Below are 19,365 nucleotides of genomic sequence, written 5' to 3'. Positions count from 1 at the left end.
CAATGAAAAGGAAAAACAATAAGGAAAAAAAGAGAATTTTAAAGCATAAAACCCAAGGAAATGTGTGGACCATAATTGGTTCAAACAAACCAAAGGTTGAAAAATACCTGGGGGACAACTGGAGAAATTTGACCAAAGACTAGGTATTAGGCAATGTCACAGATTTTTTTGTTAATTTTACTAGTTGTGATTATAGTGTGCATTGTGGTTATATAGGCAAGTGTCATTATTTAGAGATACATGTCAATAGCCATAATTTTTTGAATTAAGAAAAATACATAAAACAAATATAGAAAATGTTAATAACCATTGAATGTAGGCAAGGAGGACTTAGAAGATTGTTATAATATTTTTTCTTCAGCAGTGTCAGCGCACTGAGCGGTTTTCTGAGTTTGATAAAGAATTAGAACACCATGCTTGCTTGGAGAATTGTGACTTGAGAGTGCATCAATATCATGCTGAGCCATATTTTCATTTTCCTCCCACTTTAACTGTTTATGCTCTAGGAGAATTAATTGAAAATCCAGGTCTTTTGGTGGATATTAACATTATACCTTCTACTCTGCCACTTGGAAAATCATAAGTTGCTGAAAACAGCTCCAAATTCCAATGTGTATTGTCTTCTAAGAAAATAATTAGTAGATTCTGAGTGTTTTTTCCTTATAGCCTACCACACACTGACTTTCTCACTAATCGCTAACAGTCTTGCCAATTGAAGGCATCAGGTATATGATTATCACAAATCTTTATTCTCCAATTTAACAGGTTCCTCCATTGTCTCTACACGTGTTTTGGTCTCTTCTTGTCAATAACACTATTTCCCTTATCTACCATGGAACAGATCTTAATAGAATGCTTGCATTTATGGTATAAGGTTAATGACTATGAAATTAAACAATAGCCTGACTGATGATGGCACAGTGGATGAAGTGTTGACCTGGGACGCTCAGGTCCCAGGTTCGAAACCCTGCGGTTACCAGGGTGAGTGCGGGCTTGAGCACAGGTTCACTAGCTTGAGCTAAGGGTCTTTGGTTTGAAGCCCAAGGTTGCTGGCTTGAGCAAGGGGTCACTGGCTTGGCTGGAGCTTCCCAGGTCAAGGCACATATAAAAAGCAACCAACTAACAACTAAAAAAGGCCACAACTACGAGTTGATGCTTTTCATTTCTCTCCCTTCCTGTCTGTCTGTCTGTCTCTCTGAAAATAAGTAAATAAAAAAGAAACTAAAAGATAATATATTCCTTTGGCAAATGAGGTTTCTGAAGAACAGACATTATATACTAAGGTGACCAACTTTTTTACAATGAAAAGGAGGACAAAAATAAATCGAAGAAAACAATATTGTAAATAAAAGAAACATTTTATTCATTGCAAAATAATAAATACACTATAATATAAATGCATAATAAAAATATTTGTAATATTTTATATTGTAATTATGCTTATATGCCTATTAATTTTTAATAATTGTAAGAAAAAAGTACTAATTTAATAAAACTAAATATCAAACAAAACCACTAATTTGGAGTGATATTTGGGTGTATTTATCATTTTCTAATTTAAAAACGTCTGTTTTATACAACTATTTAATCAAAATGCATTATTAATAGATATAGTCTAAGGTTAGATTTCCATCTTAAAACTCAAATTTTGGGAAAATACTTGTAAATAAAATGATATGTATTTGGAAATTATTAAATAGATAATGAATTAATAAAATGTGAATTGTGCTTACCTGATTGAATATTCTATGATTGAATATTCACTGACAAAGAAATAATCCTGAGTCTACAGCATAGTATGTGCTATGTTGTATTTCAGTAAGAAGTACACAAAGCCATTTCCAAGCTCTGTATATTGCATGCTCTCTCAAAGTCTCCCATGCAGAGTGCATGTGTCTCATAATCCCATCTCGCTGAACTGTACTGATCCTTGACGAATGGTCATGTCAAATACAAATACATCACATCACACGCAATGGATCCACTCTGCATCGATCGAATACGGACATTTACAGATTAGTCTTCCAATATCAAAAAGTAAGACATGTAGGAGGACACTTTTCGAGGGAGGACAGAACTTACAAAAGAAGGACTGTCCTCCCTAAAGGAGGACGATTGGTCACCTTATATAATATATACATATTTTTGATGATAAAATGTAAGAGTCGGGATTTCAAGATGGCAACGAAGTAGGCGGATGTTCCAACTGCCACCTCCTAGGACCAAACTGGACTACAACTTAATTTAAGAACAGAAGAAGCCACACTGAGACTGGTAGGAAGGGCAGAGATGTGGAAAGGGCTGCCCCGCTCCCAGGAGTGAGGGGCAGCTGAGGGTCCAAAGGGACTCTCATTGTGGGGAGGGTCACCCTGAGAGGTGTGGGTGCTCAGCTCCAAGCTCGGAACTCCAGCCTAGAGCTCCAGAGCCTAGAAGAAGTGCCCAGACAGCATTTGGCAGTGAAAAGAGCAGGGTTTCTGTCTTCAAGAAAGAGACTGAGCTCTCAGAGATGCAAGCTCTGTCTTAAAGGGCCCATGCAGAATATCTCATTCACAGCCACTTACCCAGGGCTCCGGTGGAGGGAGAGCTAAGAGGATTGGAGTTGCGTGAAGACAGTGTAAAGTTGGAGGCCCAGGGAGAGACACTGTGGGGAATGGGCACCAAACCCCTGAGCTGAGTCATTCTCCAATACTGCAGTTGCCATCTTTTTTGGGTGGAGTATCCCCTCTGTACAGCATCAGCTATGGCTGCCGGAGGGGAAGAGAGAAAGAAGAGTGACGTGAGAGGGGAGGGGTCGTGGGCATATCTCCTGTGTACCCTAACTGGGAATCAAGCCTGGGATATCCACATGCCAGGCTGAAGCTCTACTACTGAGCCAACTGGCCAGGGCTTACAATTCTTTTAAAATCTATTTGGCTACAGAAATGAGAGGCAAATCCTATTTAGTAAGGCTTAGATATGCTTATTTTATCTTCTTGGAATTATAATTTTATTACAATCAGATTTATTGAATTTTATCTGATTTTACTTACATCTTAAAACATCTGCAGATAATATAATTTACCCACATATTGGCATAAGAACATGCTTCTTTCTGATTTTAACAAAATGTAGTCCAAGCATTAATCGAATCAAGCTGGGCATTTCAAAAAGGCATTTTTTTTAACAGACGGTAAATAACACGTCTGGCCCTTGTCAGTTTGTCTTTATTTTTAAAATAAGATCATATAAAGAAGTTATCCATTACAAATAAAAATTTCCCACCCCACACACTTTTAAACATTTAATTTTTATTAGGTTTATTGGGGTAATTGGTTAATAAGATCACATAAGTATCAAGTGTGCATTAGTGAAATCCAAGCTACTCACAGCAAGGGAAAAAAAAATATGGCTTTGCTTATGTGTCTGGATGCAGAGCTCTAACTGCAGGAGATCCGCTACGACCTGAGGCTACTGCCTCCATGAGGTGACATCAACGAGAGTTGCAAAGTTCCTTGCCAGTTAGTTCTTTGCTGATTTCAAGTAGCTGAAAATGCAAAGGGTGAATGTGGAGTTATAGATCAGCTGTATTTTTAATTTTTTAAAATTTGCTTTTCCTATTTTCACCCTTTATTTAAAACTCTCTAGATAAAGGATAGCGAGTCAGGAGCATAAAGACACTCCTGGTGGAGAGGTGAGTCAGGGAGTGGTGCAAAAGGACAAGGAATTGGTTCCTGGAAGAGAAGGTCCCCTCTCCCTGCAGTGAGAAGCCGGCAGGGCTGCTCCGGGGACAGAAATCTCGCTCACCCTGGCCGTGGGCAGGCAGCTGGCTGTGCCTGGGTGCTCCAGGTGAGTAAGCAAAGGAACCGGGTACAGGCATCCATAAGGGCAGGGTGGGTGAATGGAACCCCCACTTTTCCCAAGCGCCTCCCACCTTTTCCACATGCTCTAACACCAGTATTCCCAACTTACCTCGTTTCTCTTATATATTTTGGGAGGCTACCTCATAGTCAACAAGTGTGTTTTAAACCCATTATCATCCTCAGATGGGGGAAAGAATTGCAGTTGCTTGCTTTTATTACCAACTGTGAGCTCTTGAACTTGTGATTTTCACAGTAGTTTCTGCCTGGGGTTCCGCCTCAGCGCCCAACCTCAGAGTCCTTAGAAGCCAAGATGGGTTCCCACTTCTCCAACGCACTCCTGCCTGAGTCCCTTAGGTCAGCTTGTAGCAGTGGAAATCTGGGTTTCCTCCGCGGACCGGGATCCCCTACAGCAGGGGTCCCCAAATTTTTTACACAGAGGGCCAGTTCACTGTCCCTCAGACCGTTGGAGGGCTGGACTATAAAAAAAACTATGAACAAATCCCTATGCACACTGCACATATCTTATTTTAAAGTAAAAAAAACAAAATGGGAACAAATACAATATTTAAAATAAAGAACAAGTAAATTTAAATCAACAAACTGACCAGTATTTCAATAGGAACTATGGGCCTGCTTTTGGCTAATGAGATGGTCACTGTCCAGTTCCATATTTGTCACTGCTAGCCTTAACAAGTATATGACGTGCTTCCGGAGCGTGATGCGAGCCTCCTGCGTCACCGGAAGTAGTACTGTATGTGAGCTACTGCATCCGCATCCTGTGCTCCTCTTCTCACTGACCACCAATGAAAGAGGTGCCCCTTCCGGAAGTGCGGTGGGCCGGCATGCCCCCTGTGGGTGTAGTTTGGGGACCCCTGCCCTACAGTCTATTGGGGAAATCCTCTGTCGGCTGGCTCTCTTTTTGCGACTACAAAGTCAGCAGTGACTGCCACTTGCAAAGCCCCTTCTGCAGAAAGAAGCTTCCCTCACCCCCCAAATCTTCCTCCTGCGCCCCAGCAGCCCACTTAGGTGTGGCTCAAGGCTCAAGTCCCCAGGACCTCTGACCCTGTGTATTGGAAAAGAAATCTGGACCGACCTAGGTCACGTTTCGCCCTGGGGACTCATCGGGCTTTGCTCGGGTCCTGACTCTCAGGCCGACTTGGCTGGTCGACAAATCCACGTGCTTCGCACACCCAAGTTTGATTTCTTCCGGCACGGGGGTGCGTGTGGCATTGGCCCTGTGGTCCCGAGGACGCAGCGGTTCCCTCTCCCCAGCGGGCGCCTCCAGAGGACCGCGAAGCAACCTGTTCAAATGGCAAACGGGTAGATCCTCCTGTTTCCATTGGCTCAGCTCGGTGCGACACACTCGCCGGCTGCAGTAGCGCCTCGCGGGCTTCAGGAATTTTAATTTCGCCGCAAGTCACCCGGCCGACGGGGGCTGCGGTTTGGGCTGTATTTGCTTCGGATTTGCACCCCGCCAGTGGCCGTGCGGCGGAGCGCGCCAGAGCAGGTTCCCAACGGCGGGGGCATTGCGCGCGGAGCACCTCTCGGGGGCACACGGTGGCAGCCTGGCTAGCCGCTCCGGGACCGCAGAGTCTGTGAGGCTCCCAGCCGGTTCTACCCGTCGAGCCCGGCACGACCTCGATCCCTCTTGCGTTCGGTTTACACCCCGCCTTTTTGCGCTCTTTCAAGAAATCGCCAGCCAGCAAAGCTCTGCAGCCGCCTGGGATTTAGCAAGCAATTCACATTCAGGACCCCGTGCCTGCTCTCCTGGAAGCTGGATCTAGCACGAGTCCACCGCCGACTATCTACACTGTGGGCAACTGTGGACCGGGAGCAGTGAGTGCCCAGATGTCAACAATCCCCTCCTTTAAGGGTCGACGGCAGACCGGTACTTGCTTGTGGTTTGGGAGGAGACTGGCGCTGGATTTTTGAATTCCAAATAATGTGCAGAATGCTGAATCTTCTAATCAGGACAGATCAGCCAGTGCAGAGAAGAGGACTCTCGTAATCCTGGGATTGCATTTTGCAATTTGTCTCCTCGAGTTTGGCGCCAAGCCTCGGGTAGGTAGGGAGTTGGGGTCTGGGGCTCAAGGCAGCGGGTGGAGGGCGTCCACGGGCAAACCCGCGTGCCCCTGGCCATGTCGTCTTTAATGCCCTGCCCCTTTGCGTGGTCTTTTGAGGGTTTACAGGGTTGGCCCTGGTTGCTTCCCACCTGCGCGCTCTCTGTCACCCCTATCCAACTCTAGTGGGCAAGACTCCCTCAAGCCGAGACCTTTGGTTTTCTGCTCTCTCGTTACCGTCTCTGCCCCAGTCCCCAACAAGGGGACCTCGGCCGACCTGGCTAGGACCATGGTGTTTCTTTCCGGAAATGCCTCAGACAGCTCCAACTGCACTCACCCTCCGGCACCGGTGAACATTTACAAAGCCATACTGCTCGGGGTGATCTTGGGGAGCCTCATTATTTTCGGGGTACTGGGGAATATTTTAGTGATCCTCTCCGTGGCCTGCCACCGGCATCTGCACTCGGTCACTCACTACTACATCGTCAATCTGGCAGTGGCAGACCTTCTGCTCACCTCCACCGTGCTGCCTTTCTCTGCTATCTTCGAGATTCTGGGTTACTGGGCCTTTGGCAGGGTCTTCTGCAATATCTGGGCGGCGGTGGACGTCCTGTGCTGCTCCGCGTCCATCATGGGGCTCTGCATCATCTCCATTGACCGCTATATCGGCGTGAGCTACCCGCTGCGATACCCCACCATCGTCACCCAGAAGAGAGGTCTCCTGGCTCTGCTCTGTGTCTGGGCGCTCTCCCTCGTCATCTCCATCGGGCCTCTGTTCGGCTGGAGGCAGCCGGCCCCGGAGGATGAGACCATCTGCCAGATAACCGAGGAGCCTGGCTACGTGCTCTTCTCGGCGCTGGGTTCTTTCTATGTGCCGCTGGCCATCATCCTGGTCATGTACTGCCGGGTCTACGTGGTGGCCAAGAGGGAGAGCCGAGGCCTCAAGGCCGGCCTCAAGACCCACAAGTCGGACTCGGAGCAGGTGACGCTCCGCATCCATCGGAAAAATGTCCCGGTAGGAGGTAGTGGGGTGTCCAGCGCCAGGAACAAAACCCACTTTTCTGTGAGACTCCTCAAGTTTTCCCGGGAAAAGAAAGCAGCCAAAACTCTGGGCATCGTGGTTGGCTGCTTCGTCCTCTGCTGGCTGCCTTTCTTCTTAGTGATGCCGATTGGTAAGTCTTTGCAACACTCCATCTTAGTATGTAGGGTTTTCACCCTCTTTCCGGTTTGCTGCCCGAGATTCACAGTCGGGGTGAGTCGGGAAGGATCTGCATTTCAAAACAGCAAAGCCAGGAGGGCAGTTTGGAAAGTCTCCCTTGTAGAAACGTAAATTTCCATTTCCTTTCTACTCCAATCTCATTTATATTTTGCCCTATGGGCACTTTTTCAACTACTGTAAAGTGGCTTTCAACTGGTGCAGATTAATTGCTTTCTTTAATAAGAACGTCAACTTTTCTCAGTGCCATTAAGCCTGTGTTTAATTTAAATACATCCCGTCCTCTCTCTGTAGGAGTCTCTGCCAACTTAGGCAGGGCTGTGGAATGCCCCTTCCACCTCTGCTGTTAAGGAGTGCTAATTCTCTTGGCCTAAATAAGCACCATGCTTATTCTGAACACATGTGTAATTTTATTATTAGATTAGATTATTCCTAAAGATTAGTTATAATGGTCTGCTTATGCTCTATCTCTGTGTTAATTATATGTTCTGAATTCCATATGGAAGAAATTATGGTAAGCTTCTGACAAGAAAAAAAATTATTTTATGTCTATATCAATTCAAGATTTAAATACTTCAATATAATGTTTCCAGTAAGAAAGACTTTCCCCCTTTTTTTTTAATAGTAAATATTAAGGCTAACACTACTATTATCCAAAGGCGTTCAGGAAGTTGCAGCTGACACAGTTTGAAAATAATATAGTAATGTTATAAATCCGGTTCTTGCAAATGCTAAGTTAGCTGTTGTTAAAACTCACTAGCCCAGAAGTTTCAGCAAGCTGATCCACTTGGAATAGTCATCTATTTCTGAAAAGTCTTCATGGATTCCAAAATGGTTGTTTGCTATTTTTAGTTTGCAAGTTCAAATATAGACCCACATATTGGTTGGTTATCCACTAACTCTAGCAAACAAAAAATTATGATAAAAATTAATGAAAACCTGCTTCCAGCACTTTAGAGCCAAATTTAAATAGTGTGTACTTAAGAGTACTTTAATTGCAACTCTATAATAATAGCAGCTATGATTGAGACATTTGATAAAAATCATTATTGCATTTGTCATCTCAACAACTTACAATATGAAGTATGCATTGTTACCCTGAAATCACATTGTGGGCAAGAGGTTCTTCAGGTTCCAGAGCTTCACTGTCTAATGCCATAGTCATTATCCAGAGCTTCACTGTCTAATGCCATAGTCATTAGCCACATGTGACTATTTATTTATTTATTTATTTTTTTGTATTTCTCTGAAGCTGGAAACGGGGAGGCAGTCAGACAGACTCCCGCATGCGCCCGACCGGGATCCACCTGGCATGCCCACCAGGGGGCGATGCTCTGCCCATCCAGGGCGTTGCTCTGTTGCGACCAGAGCCACTCTAGCTCCTGAGGCAGAGGCCATGGAGCCATCCCCAGCGCCCGGGCCATCCTTGCTCCAATGGAGCCTTGGCTGCGGGAGGGGAAGAGAGAGACAGAGAGGAAGGAGAGGGGGAGGGGTGGAGAAGCAGATGGGCGCTTCTCCTGTGTGCCCTGGCTGGGAATTGAACCCGGGACTTCCACACACCAGGCCGATGCTCTACCACTGAGCCAACCGGCCAGGGCCCACATGTGACTATTTAATGTGAATTAAAAATGAAAGAAAATTAATATTCAGTTCCTCAGTCCCACTCATCACATTTTTAGTGCTCAGTAGTCATATGTGGCCAGTGGCTTCGGTTTTGGAAAGCAGAAATAAAGAGGATTTTATAATTGCAGAAATTTCTTTCCAACAGAGGCCCTTCTGAGGCCTCTGCCTCACCTTTTGCTGTCTGTCCATTGTTACTGCTTACTCTGCCCCTGGAAGTACTTCACAACTTTGAATTTAGATAATGCTCTTTACGTGAGCCACTGCCTGCTTACCTACCTTCTGCATCCCAGCTTTTACTCCCCCTGAGGTTTGCACATTCTTGTGTCCATGCAGCTCAGCAAGTGTTTACTGAGCAGTTGTTCGAGATGCTCAGAATGAACAAGAAGGAAAAGTCTTTGCCAGTAAGATGTTTGCATTCTTTTGGAGGACATAGACATGACCAAAAAAATATGTTAAGAATTCAAGATTATATACCTGCAACTACTATAAAATACTATTGAAATTAAAAGTTAAAAACAAACAAACAATAAAGAAAGCAAGAATAGATAGATTAATATCAGATCAAACATACTTCAGAACAAAGAAAGCCAGCAGTGGTTTCTGTTGGAATCCATGGGAGTCCGAAAGACCAGAGTAACAGGCTTTATTGAAAGGAAGAAAGGAACCCTGCCGGGCACTTCTCAGGGGAGAAGAGTGCCCGTTACAGACTAGGGGTGAGTTATATAGTGTTTGGGAGAGCCTGAGGGGATACTGAGGCAAAAGTCCTGGTATGTCCGGAATGCTCCTCTTTGGGGGGCTTCGAGCATGTGGGTGTTGAATCAAAAGTCCTGATATGTCCGGAGCCCCTCCTTGGGGCAGCTTGTCAGCTTTTTGGAATTCCTCTGTCTCAGGGGCGATAGTCCAGTAAGGGTGAGGTCTGACAGATAAGCGGAACATCAAGAGGGCAGTTTGAAATACACATATCTATCAGTTTCCAGAAGTTCAAGAGGGAGGGAAGAGTAGGAGGGACCAAGGGGATTTTTGGGGGTGTGACACTACTCTGTATGATACTGTAATGTGGATATATGACATCATGCACTGTCATAGCTCATACAACTACACAACACAAAAGGTGAACCTTAATGTAAACTATGGACTTTAGTTGATGATAATGTGAACACATTGGTTTATCAATTGTCACAAATGCACCACACTAATGCAAGCTGTTAATAGTAAGCAGAGGCATATATGTAAACTCCGCCCTCCAGACTGCAGTCGGCACCCCCCACCTGCCCCAGTGCCTGCGTACATGAGATCACTTTCTGTTTCAGAACAGTAGGGAAAACAGTTCTAGAACTTGCTGGCCTCCCCTCCCCCAGCCCAGCTGATCTCACCTGGTTGCTGGGCATCTGTTTACCTTAGAGACAGAACACTCTGTGGGCTTTGGCGTGGTCAGATGTGGCCCACAGGACATGGGCACTCAGGGTCAGCTGTGAGCCCGACCAGGCATGGAGACCCCCACAGCCACCGCCCCGCTGCTCCTGGAGCACCTGTGCGTGCTCTGCTGCGGATCTGAGAGCTCCAGACATGCCCCGTGTCTCCCGTGCATGTTCCTGGGAGACCCTGGTATGTGCTGTGTGTTGGTGTCTTGGATAGTAAAGAGACAACACACTTTAAGAAGTGTGAAGGCACTGGGCAATGATGTCTGAGGAAGACACAGTGAGAGTATTGAGCCAGTGACACACACGATGACTCCCTCAGGCTGCCTGGGGTGGTGCCCCCCACCCCCCAGACCCTGTGCTACTTAGCACCGAATACAAACTGAGCAGGACAAGAGCATGGCTCTACAAACAGCCTGGAAGAGTCAGGCTCCTGAGCTTTCCCAGCTGACTGATGAAAACTATCTCAAAAGCATCAGAGATAAATGGAGAGCAACTTCAGAAGAAAATAGTGAATGATTTCAACGAAAACATTCATTTTTCAGAAAGTCCACAACTGCTCCACCAAGAAATCATGCGATGGAGGCAGAGAGTCTGGGAAAAGGAGCAGGAAAAGGGCTGGAGCAGAGACACAAGCGGAGCAGGTCCTGAAAGAATTACTATCAGTGGCTAAAAACCTGCCGCAGACCGTCCTTGTTTTGATTCCCTTAGTGATCACTGAGATCACTCCAAGGCAGGTCAAACAGAACAGGGAAGCAGAAAATGCCGATCATCCCGTCCTTCAGCCACAGGTTGATCTGAAGGGTGTCCCTGCGGATGCCCACTTCAATGTGTCCCTTCAGTGTCCTGAAGAGAAACACCACGAAATAGCCAGATATTTGTGGTACCAAAAAAATGAACGAAGAGCTCACAGAACAGAAAACCAACCCCCAATTCGAGGAAGCATCTTTGTAGCCTGTACATTCAAACCTAGAAAGTAAAATTCAGCAGCTGAAGCGAAGTTTCAAAGGCGTCCTGGATCCCATGCAGATTGCTGAGTACAACGTCAGCGAAAACAGAGGAGGAAATGAGCTGCTTAGAAATGAAGAAGACACGTGTCAGCGTGTGCAGACACACGCACTCTGCCCAGCAGACACCCCTCCCCCGACCCCGACAGGAAGTTGGCCCAGACCTGGGCCAGGAGCTGGAGAGAAGCACCTCCTACTGCGGAAGGAGATGGTCTTCTGCGTGAAAGCGTGGAGGGCTGGACCGCAACCCTTCCGACCCAGAGAAAGCCCAAGGAGGTAAGGAAGGGCAATGATCACAACAGGCAAATGCTGGCCAAGGTCGAGTCCAAGTTCCAACCTTTCCCAAGTGGCCCCTTTGCTCCCGCGGCTCCACCTGCACCCTGCAGGCCTGGAAGTGTCAGGGGATCCCATGGGTCATTAGGCCTCCCAGCAAGGAGGGACATGGCAGTAAGAGCTCAAGGGTCACCAGCAGGTTTGACTCGGTTTCCACAGCATCTAGGTTCTGAACACCCACAACCACTCAGAACATCTGTATCATTTCTCTTTAAATTAGTTTTGGTTGATTTCTTTTTAGTTTAGCTATTGTTATTTAATTGATGCTACCATTCCTCTTACTCAAGTAGATATTGCATTATAATTTTAAGTTAGTATTTTAAAATAACTTCACTAAAAAAAGATAATAAAGTTCATTTAATATTAAAAAATAATTCAGGATTAATAAGCACTGTTTAAAAAGTCAATAGAATAAGAGGCTAGAGAGTGGCAGGACAATGAAGGGTGAGTGGGGCTCAGGAAAGTCTTCTCTGAGTAGGTGATGTCTGGGCACACTTGTCCTGGCTGAGGCCAGGAGCAAGCCTTGCAAAGTCTGGGAGGAAGAGCTTTCTGGGCCGAGGGAACTTCCAATGCAAAAATAAGAAAGAACCTGACTTCTTCAAGGCAGAGCAAAGAGGCCAGTGTGGCTGAACTACTGAGAATGAGGGAAAATACAAGTTCGAAGTGAGATCGGGAAGACAGCCATGGTTAAAGTAATGTGGATTTGTGGCCAAGTATGATTTGCATTTTATTCTAATTGTAATGGGAAGCCAGTCAATCAGAGGGCTTTTAGCAGGCCAGTGGCTGGCCTTAGGTTTTGAAAAGACCATTTAAGTTGCTAGGGGGAGAGTGGGCTGTTCGGGGTGAGAGTGGGAGCAGGGAGACCGGTTCGGAGTCTGTTGGAGAAATCAAGAGGACAAAGGTCTTGATGCCTCCAACTCAGGTGAGACAGGTGGAAGTGGTGAGAAGTGATCACATTCAGCACTCATTTTAAAGGTAGAGCTGACATGTTTAGACAGAGGGACATGAGAAAAGAGAGGAATTAGAGATAACTTCTAGGTCTGGAACCGAAATAACTGAGTAAACAGTGCATTTGACAGGAATTGAGAAAACTTGAGAATAATAGCATTGTGAGGGCTGGCGGGAGTGTGAAGGATGCGTGTTTATTTTGTATCGCACATGTTGAGAAGGGTCTATTAGACAAATAAGTAGAGATGCCCAGTAGGTAGTTAGATTTATAAACTGAAGCTCAGAGGAGAAGCTGGGATACTATATATAAATCTAGGACACATCAATATAGTTAAAGCCACAGAAATGAAAGGACCTACAGGTGAGAAAGTATGGAGAAAGAACGAGATAAGATCCGAGCCTTGGGATATTTTGATATTTGAGGGTTGAGAAAAGAAAGAGAACCATCCAGCAAAAGAAATTGGGAAGGATTGGGCAGGAAAAAGACTGATATCCCCAACGCTGAATGGAAATGCTTCAAGAAAACAAGAGTAATCAGTTGTGTCTCATGCAGCTGCCAAAGCCAAGTCAGAGGAGGACCAGGAACTGAGACTGGACTTGGCCAAGTGGAGGTCTGTGCAGATATAAAGAGGTCTTTTGAGGATAGTAGTTTCATTGGAGTGATGGAAACAAAACAAAGCCTGGTTGTGTGCTTTCTAACTAGAATGGAAGATGAAGTAGGAAAAGTGAAATAGACAACTCTTTGGAAAGATTTTACTAGACAGTGAGCTGGGAAATAGTGTGTAACTGCAAGGATCTAGAGAGAATTTTCAAAGGTGGGAGATTGGATATCATGTTTATATGATGAGAATGATGGGATAGGGAGATGCTGGTGGTGCAGGCAGGGTGGCGATGGGACTCAGTACCTAAATAGAGGGTTGGGAAGTGATGAGAAGACACAGTGGGGTGGGAGAATCTCCTTGGAATATGTTTATGTCCTCAGTGACACAAGTAGAAAGATTATTCACTTAGAGTGAGGAAGGAATAGGAAATGATGGTCATTTGAGGAGCAAAAGAAGATGTGAAATGATGGTCATTTGAGGAGCAAAAGAAGATGTGAAATATTAATCTTTGAGGTGAGAGAGTGAATAGACCATGGAAATTTAGTAGAGTCACCAGGAAGACCTGAGGAGTCCTGTGTGAGACTTGTGGTCATACATTTAAAACCCAGTCAGGAAGGTTGTATGTTGCTCTCTAATACCTAAGAAGCTGGGGATCATAGGGACTGTTACTGATGACTGGCTAGATCTAGGGTCCACAGTGAAGAGGGGTGCTTGTGAAGGGACATAAACTGAATCAGATACAGAGTCAATGGAAAAACTAAGGTGATGATAAATGGTTGGGAGGTGACCGCACTGCCTCCAGGAACATGAGCACGGAGGGCTGGGCGCTGAGGCCCCCTTGGGTGGGAACCATGGTCTAAGCAGAGCCTCCCTACTGATCTGCTCTCTTAGGGAGTTAGTGATGTTGAGGTGAAGACGTTATGGTGGAAGACAATTGCAGTAAGAGAGGAGTACCCAGAATTATGGGGCTTTCTTTATATCCTAATAATGTGTTGTGACAGGAAGGAAATTGAAATTTTATAGTTAACAGTATTTGACTAGGTTGCTCAGTAGGTGAAAGAGCCCAAATCCTACCAGGTCTGCGTTGCCCTATTTCTTCTTGACACCAAACGAGCAAGAGACTCTTATCTTCCAGGATTTGTTGACTGTATAATAAGGAGCAGGCACTGAGTCATACAGAATAAAAAGGTAAAGCACAACCTGGCCCTCAAGGACCTCACAGCCTAGTTCAGGAGACAAGTTAGATGCACATTATCACAAGTCTATGAAATTGGTCCTCAAACCGATATTACCAGGGCTAAGAATTGTAATATTGAATAGTTAACCATGACTGAAGGCCACTGTGGAAGTATTTAGAAATATCACTGTTAACTAAGCAGGCATTTGAAGGCTGACTACTTCTGCTGGGCCACCCATAAGATGTTACTGGTTTTTAGTACATTTCCATGCACAATGTGAACGGAAGAATAAATATGTCATTATCATACACGAGGGACATGAGCTCTTTTTTTTTTTCCTACAGAGACAGAGAGAGAGTCAGAGAGAGGGATAGATAGGGACAGACAGACAGGAACGGAGAGAGTTGAGATGCATAAATCATTAGTTTTTCGTTGCGACACCTTAGTTGTTCATTGATTGCTTTCTCATATGTGCCTTGACCATGGACCTTCAGCAGACCGAGTAATCCCTTGCTCGAGCCAGCGACCTTGGGTCCAAGCTGGTGAGCTTTGCTCAAACCAGATGAGCCTGCACTCAAGCTGGCGACCTTGGGGTCTCGAACCTGGGTCCTCTGCATCCCAGTCCAACGCTCTATCCACTGCGCCACTGCCTGGTCAGGTGGGACATGAGTTCTAGAAGACAAGTGCTCTCTCAGGAAGAAGAGGTTATCAGTCTGCACTAGGCTGCCAGGGAGCAGTAAGGGTAGAAGCTAAAACCAGGGCCCAAATGAGTGGGAAGTACACAGCTGCCAACTGAAGCACCACATGCACAGATCGCAGACGGCAATGACCAGGGGAGTGCGTGTTCCCCACATCATCGTCATCACCGGAGGCCGATCGCTCCTCTATACTGTGGAGCCTTCTCGCTGACCCCATACTCCCTACCCTTTCTCCTCACCAGGGCTGTGCTGGTTGCTGGACCGAATAGTGTGATTACAGGTAGGAATCTGACTTCCCTACTCTGAAGTCAAGTGTTATTAGTCCTTTTTTCTTTTTGCATCACAGATGTTTGGTTGAAATTCAGAGCCCTTTCACAGGAGGGGAATCACTTTTGAGGTTGCTATCAGTCATTCATAACGTGGAGTGAATGTTTTTTAAAAAACCAAGATTTGGTTAAGGAGGTGAACAGAGAGAATATGGTGTTAGGCTTTAACCTCTAAAAGCAGAAAGGGTGAAGAGTGTGCCTCACATGAAAGACTGGGCACTGACTGTATGTATCATCTTGGCCTATTTTATCCTTTTGACTGGATACCACTAGCCCCAGAGGCAGTGTGCTGGGTGGAGAAAGTGTTGGCCTGAGATTTAAACTACGGCATCCTTTTTCATCAAATAGATGATGTTTTATGGGGTAGCTAGTAATTTTATCAGAATTCAGGTGATTCATAGACCATTACTGACATTTGTTCATAGAAGGATGTCACCATGAGCAGTGGATGCCCCTGGAGGTCTGAGAAAAAGAGAGCATAAGAGAGAAAGAGATGAAGGCAGCCACATTTACTGAACACATAGTTATGTATCTAAACTCTGGACACACTATCTGATTTACGTACAAAATAGGCACTATTATTGGACCTGGCTATTGCTGTTATGTCTGAAATCAAAGGAAGCAGTGTTGGGCTGAGCTGTGGCTTCTGGGGATCCAGGAAGAATATATTTTAAAATGGGATGTCTTTGGAGGAAAGCAAAGCTGGCAAGAGGCTTATCAGGTGGAAGTAGAGAGTCAGTGGCAAGGATTCATTTATTCAGCAAAATTTTAGTGAGCACTTACTATGTGCCAGTCAGCTAAAGAATCACTGGAGATAAGACCAACAAATCCTGCCCAAATGGAACTAACCATCTGTACAATTAAATACTTAGAAAAGTTTCAGATGGTGATAAATGAAAAATAGCAGAAAAAAGGGAAGCTGCATCTAGTGACATCTAAATGACAGATAAGGACTCATTCTCATGGATGTCCAAGAGATAGTGCTGCTTCACTGCAGGTACAAAGGGATCAGACCCCTGATTCTTATGGAAAAGGTTGATCTCTCGGAGATACTGGTGTAGAGAGAATCTAAGAGCCATTATGATTTCAAGGTAAGAGATCAGTTTTTCAGTTATTCTTTCTATACCACAAACCATCTCAAGATGTCGTGGCTTAAAACAACCCCATTTTATGGCTGGTGATTCTGTGGGTAGGGAATGAGTCAAGACCCCATTTGTCCAGGTACTGGGGCTGGCTGTCAGAATTGGTGGCCTCTCTTGTCCCCAGTGGTCTAGACTAACTTTCTTCTGATACGGCAGTTCTAAGAGTTAAGAACAGATGCTGCAGTGAAAGCAAGTCACCAAGCCAGCAAGTCAGTAGGTTCAAGGAAGTAGACTCATCTCCTGATGGGCGAGTAACAGGGAGGTGCCCAGGAGGATGGGATTACTGTGGACATTTTCTACCCCATCTACCTCCCAAACCTCTCATATAACAGTTTTCTTTCTTCCACCTGTTATTTATTGAGCTGGGCTTTATGCAATGTGTGGAATAAAAACAGTTGAGGTCCGGCCCTGGCCGGTTGGCTCAGTGGTGGAGCATTGGCCTGGCATGCAGGAGTCCCAGGTTCGATTCCCAGCCAGGGCACACAGGAGAAGTGCCCATCTGCTTCTCCACCCCTCCCCCTCTCCTTTCTCTCTTTCTCTTCCCCTTCTGCAGCCGAGGCTCCATTGGAGCAAGGTTGGCCCGGGCGCTGAGGATGGCTCCATGGCCTCTGCCTCAGACGCTAGAGTGGCCCTGGTTGCAACAGAGCAATGCCCCAGATGGGCAGAGCATCGTCCCCTGGTGAGCATGCCCAGTGGATCCCTGTCGGGCGCATGTGGGAGTCTGTCTGACTGCCTCCCCATTTCCAACTACAGAAAAATACAAAAAAACCCCAAACAAACAAAAAAACAAAAACCAGTTGAAGTCCTTGTCTTCCTGCAGGTTTCTAATCCCCATGGGGAGATAGACATTAATTAGATAACCACATAAGAAATCCTGGCTGGCCTGATATTCATGAGGATTTTCCAGAGGCTGGTGTGGCCAGAACTGACAGGCTGAGAGATAACTGGTGTCAAATGAAGCTGAGGAAAGAGGGTCCAGACCAAAGAAGCCTTCAGAACCATTCTAGGAGTTTTCTTGGTTTTATCACATGACCAGAAACAGGGATGACATGATCCAGTCTACATTTCAAAAAGTCCAAGGCTTAGTGAAAAAAAGACTGTGGCTAGACCAGTTGGGAGACCTTTACATGGAACAGGGGAGAGATAGCCTGGCAAGACACGCCTTCGCACACGTGGCTGAAAATATGTACTTCTGTGAGCTGCTGCGGAGTTCTGGAATGCCCCTTTTGCCACTGCCTCCACAACACAATGATGAGAAAAAATTTTGCTGCTCATAATCGTATAAACAAACTTGGCTTTACCTTAATGGTAGCTCTTGCCGCAAGACAGGTCTGTTGATGAAGGTTTACTATCATATCCAAAAGACTGTGTTGCAGGCTCAGAGGACGTCTACAATGAGTCCTAACACTTTCAACAATAGCCGACTTTGAGATCAGTCTGCAGAAGGCAGGTCATTACTGTGAAGAGACGGCACCAAGTGACTACTCATTGTTGTCTTTTGTTACTTCATGGTTTCAGGTTTGGACATGAGGACATTTTTCTAAGGCCTTTTCCTTGTCCAGCAGGTTTGCTGTCTTTAAGCCTTGTTATTTTTAACAGCTGGACGCTTGCCTAATCCACGCCCTCCATATATTTTATGTCATTTATATTTTGACTTTTGGGATGTGAAATAGCTTGTCTGTGCTTTTCGGTCACATTGTATAAAGTTATTTTTTTAAATTTTGTTTATATTTTTAAGCTCACTTTATATATTGAGAGTATTAATCATTATTTATTGTATATACTGGGCTGCCAGTTTTCTCATGCTGTATTCAGATAGGCTAAGAAAAATGTAGCTTTTTTATTTTTCCAAAAACCAATGTGACCTTTTTTATGAAATTCTATGGGAGCACACACATATACATTTTAGTTAAACCCAATTAGATCCTGTCATTTAAACCTCTTTTAGATAACTCAGCCTTTCATATTTCCCATAAATTGTTGATCAGCCCCAGGGGCTCACATTGCCTCACGGTAGTAGGTGGCGGGGGGTGGGGCACTAAGGAGATGTGACAGGACATTGGGCCCTCAGCTGACACTACACTGTGATTTTTAGTGCCCTGCCCTGGTAACTCTGGTCCAGTCTACTGACTGGTCCCATTCATCAAGCACTTGTTCCATAATGAGCCTAAGTTTGCTGCTCCCTGGCAATGGTTGTCAGGTCTTGATGACCCAGCCCCACTCAGTCCTCACTGCGAGAACAGATCCTCTGTGTCTGTCTTCCATTTGTTTCCTGGCTGTGATGCCACCTGCTGTATTGCCATTGGCCAGGGAATCACTTTGTCCCTCCATCCCCCATAATCACCTCTCAGTGAGCTCCTGAGCCAAATCGTCAGCCATGTTCCATCTCTGTCTCAAGGCACAGAGAGCCCTGTGGGCTTCCTCCACACCACACCATGCAGACGTGGCAGTCCAGTGTGCTCTATGCCCAGCCACACTGGCTACCACTTTAATTGATGCAGTAACCCTTCTGTGCCATCTTCCAGAATGGATGGGGGGAAAAAGCAACTTCACTCCTATCTTCATCTTCTTAAATGCCTCTATGGTCCTTGTTGAGAGGGGAGCCCAGTACAAGCACTCGACTGCCTCTTTCCACTACTTCTTATCCCATTTTCTTCCACAGTCCACCTATGCAGGGTAGAGGTCCCTTTTTCTGGCTAAGTGGAACAGTCTTCTGAACCACATCCTCCTCCTTCCAGGGCTCTATCCACCTTTTATGACATCACAATGGCAAGATTTCAGGCAGAATGACAAGTTTACTAAAAAGTGAATAAAGAGGAGTATTAAACAATAATAAAGTCCTTATACATGTTTAGCAACTATTTCCCCCATTTTTTTGCATTGTATTATTTTGTGGCTTTTTACCAGTACAGTATATAGACATTTAAAATTTTTATGTAGTCACATATTTTAATGTGTTTTTTTTTTCATGGATT

At 45.3% G+C, this 19,365-nt stretch overlaps 1 protein-coding gene across 1 annotated transcript in view; it reads left to right on the top strand.

Annotated features, from left to right (window-relative positions):
- Positions 1–5,782: 5,782 nt before the first annotated feature.
- The window catches only part of ADRA1A (adrenoceptor alpha 1A), a 104,437-nt gene continuing 90,854 nt past the window's right edge, over positions 5,783–19,365 (top strand). The window contains exon 1 of the mRNA XM_066361104.1: positions 5,783–7,071. Within this exon, the coding sequence (XP_066217201.1) occupies positions 6,189–7,071 (883 nt within the window). The 5' untranslated portion in view covers positions 5,783–6,188. The remainder of the gene's footprint in view (positions 7,072–19,365) is intronic.

The sequence above is a fragment of the Saccopteryx leptura genome, chromosome 1, assembly GCF_036850995.1.
Source record: "Saccopteryx leptura isolate mSacLep1 chromosome 1, mSacLep1_pri_phased_curated, whole genome shotgun sequence".
In the NCBI taxonomy this organism is placed as follows: Eukaryota; Metazoa; Chordata; class Mammalia; order Chiroptera; family Emballonuridae; genus Saccopteryx; species Saccopteryx leptura.
The sequence above is the reverse complement of the archived record's forward strand: the minus strand, read 5'-3'. Positions and strand labels throughout refer to the sequence as shown.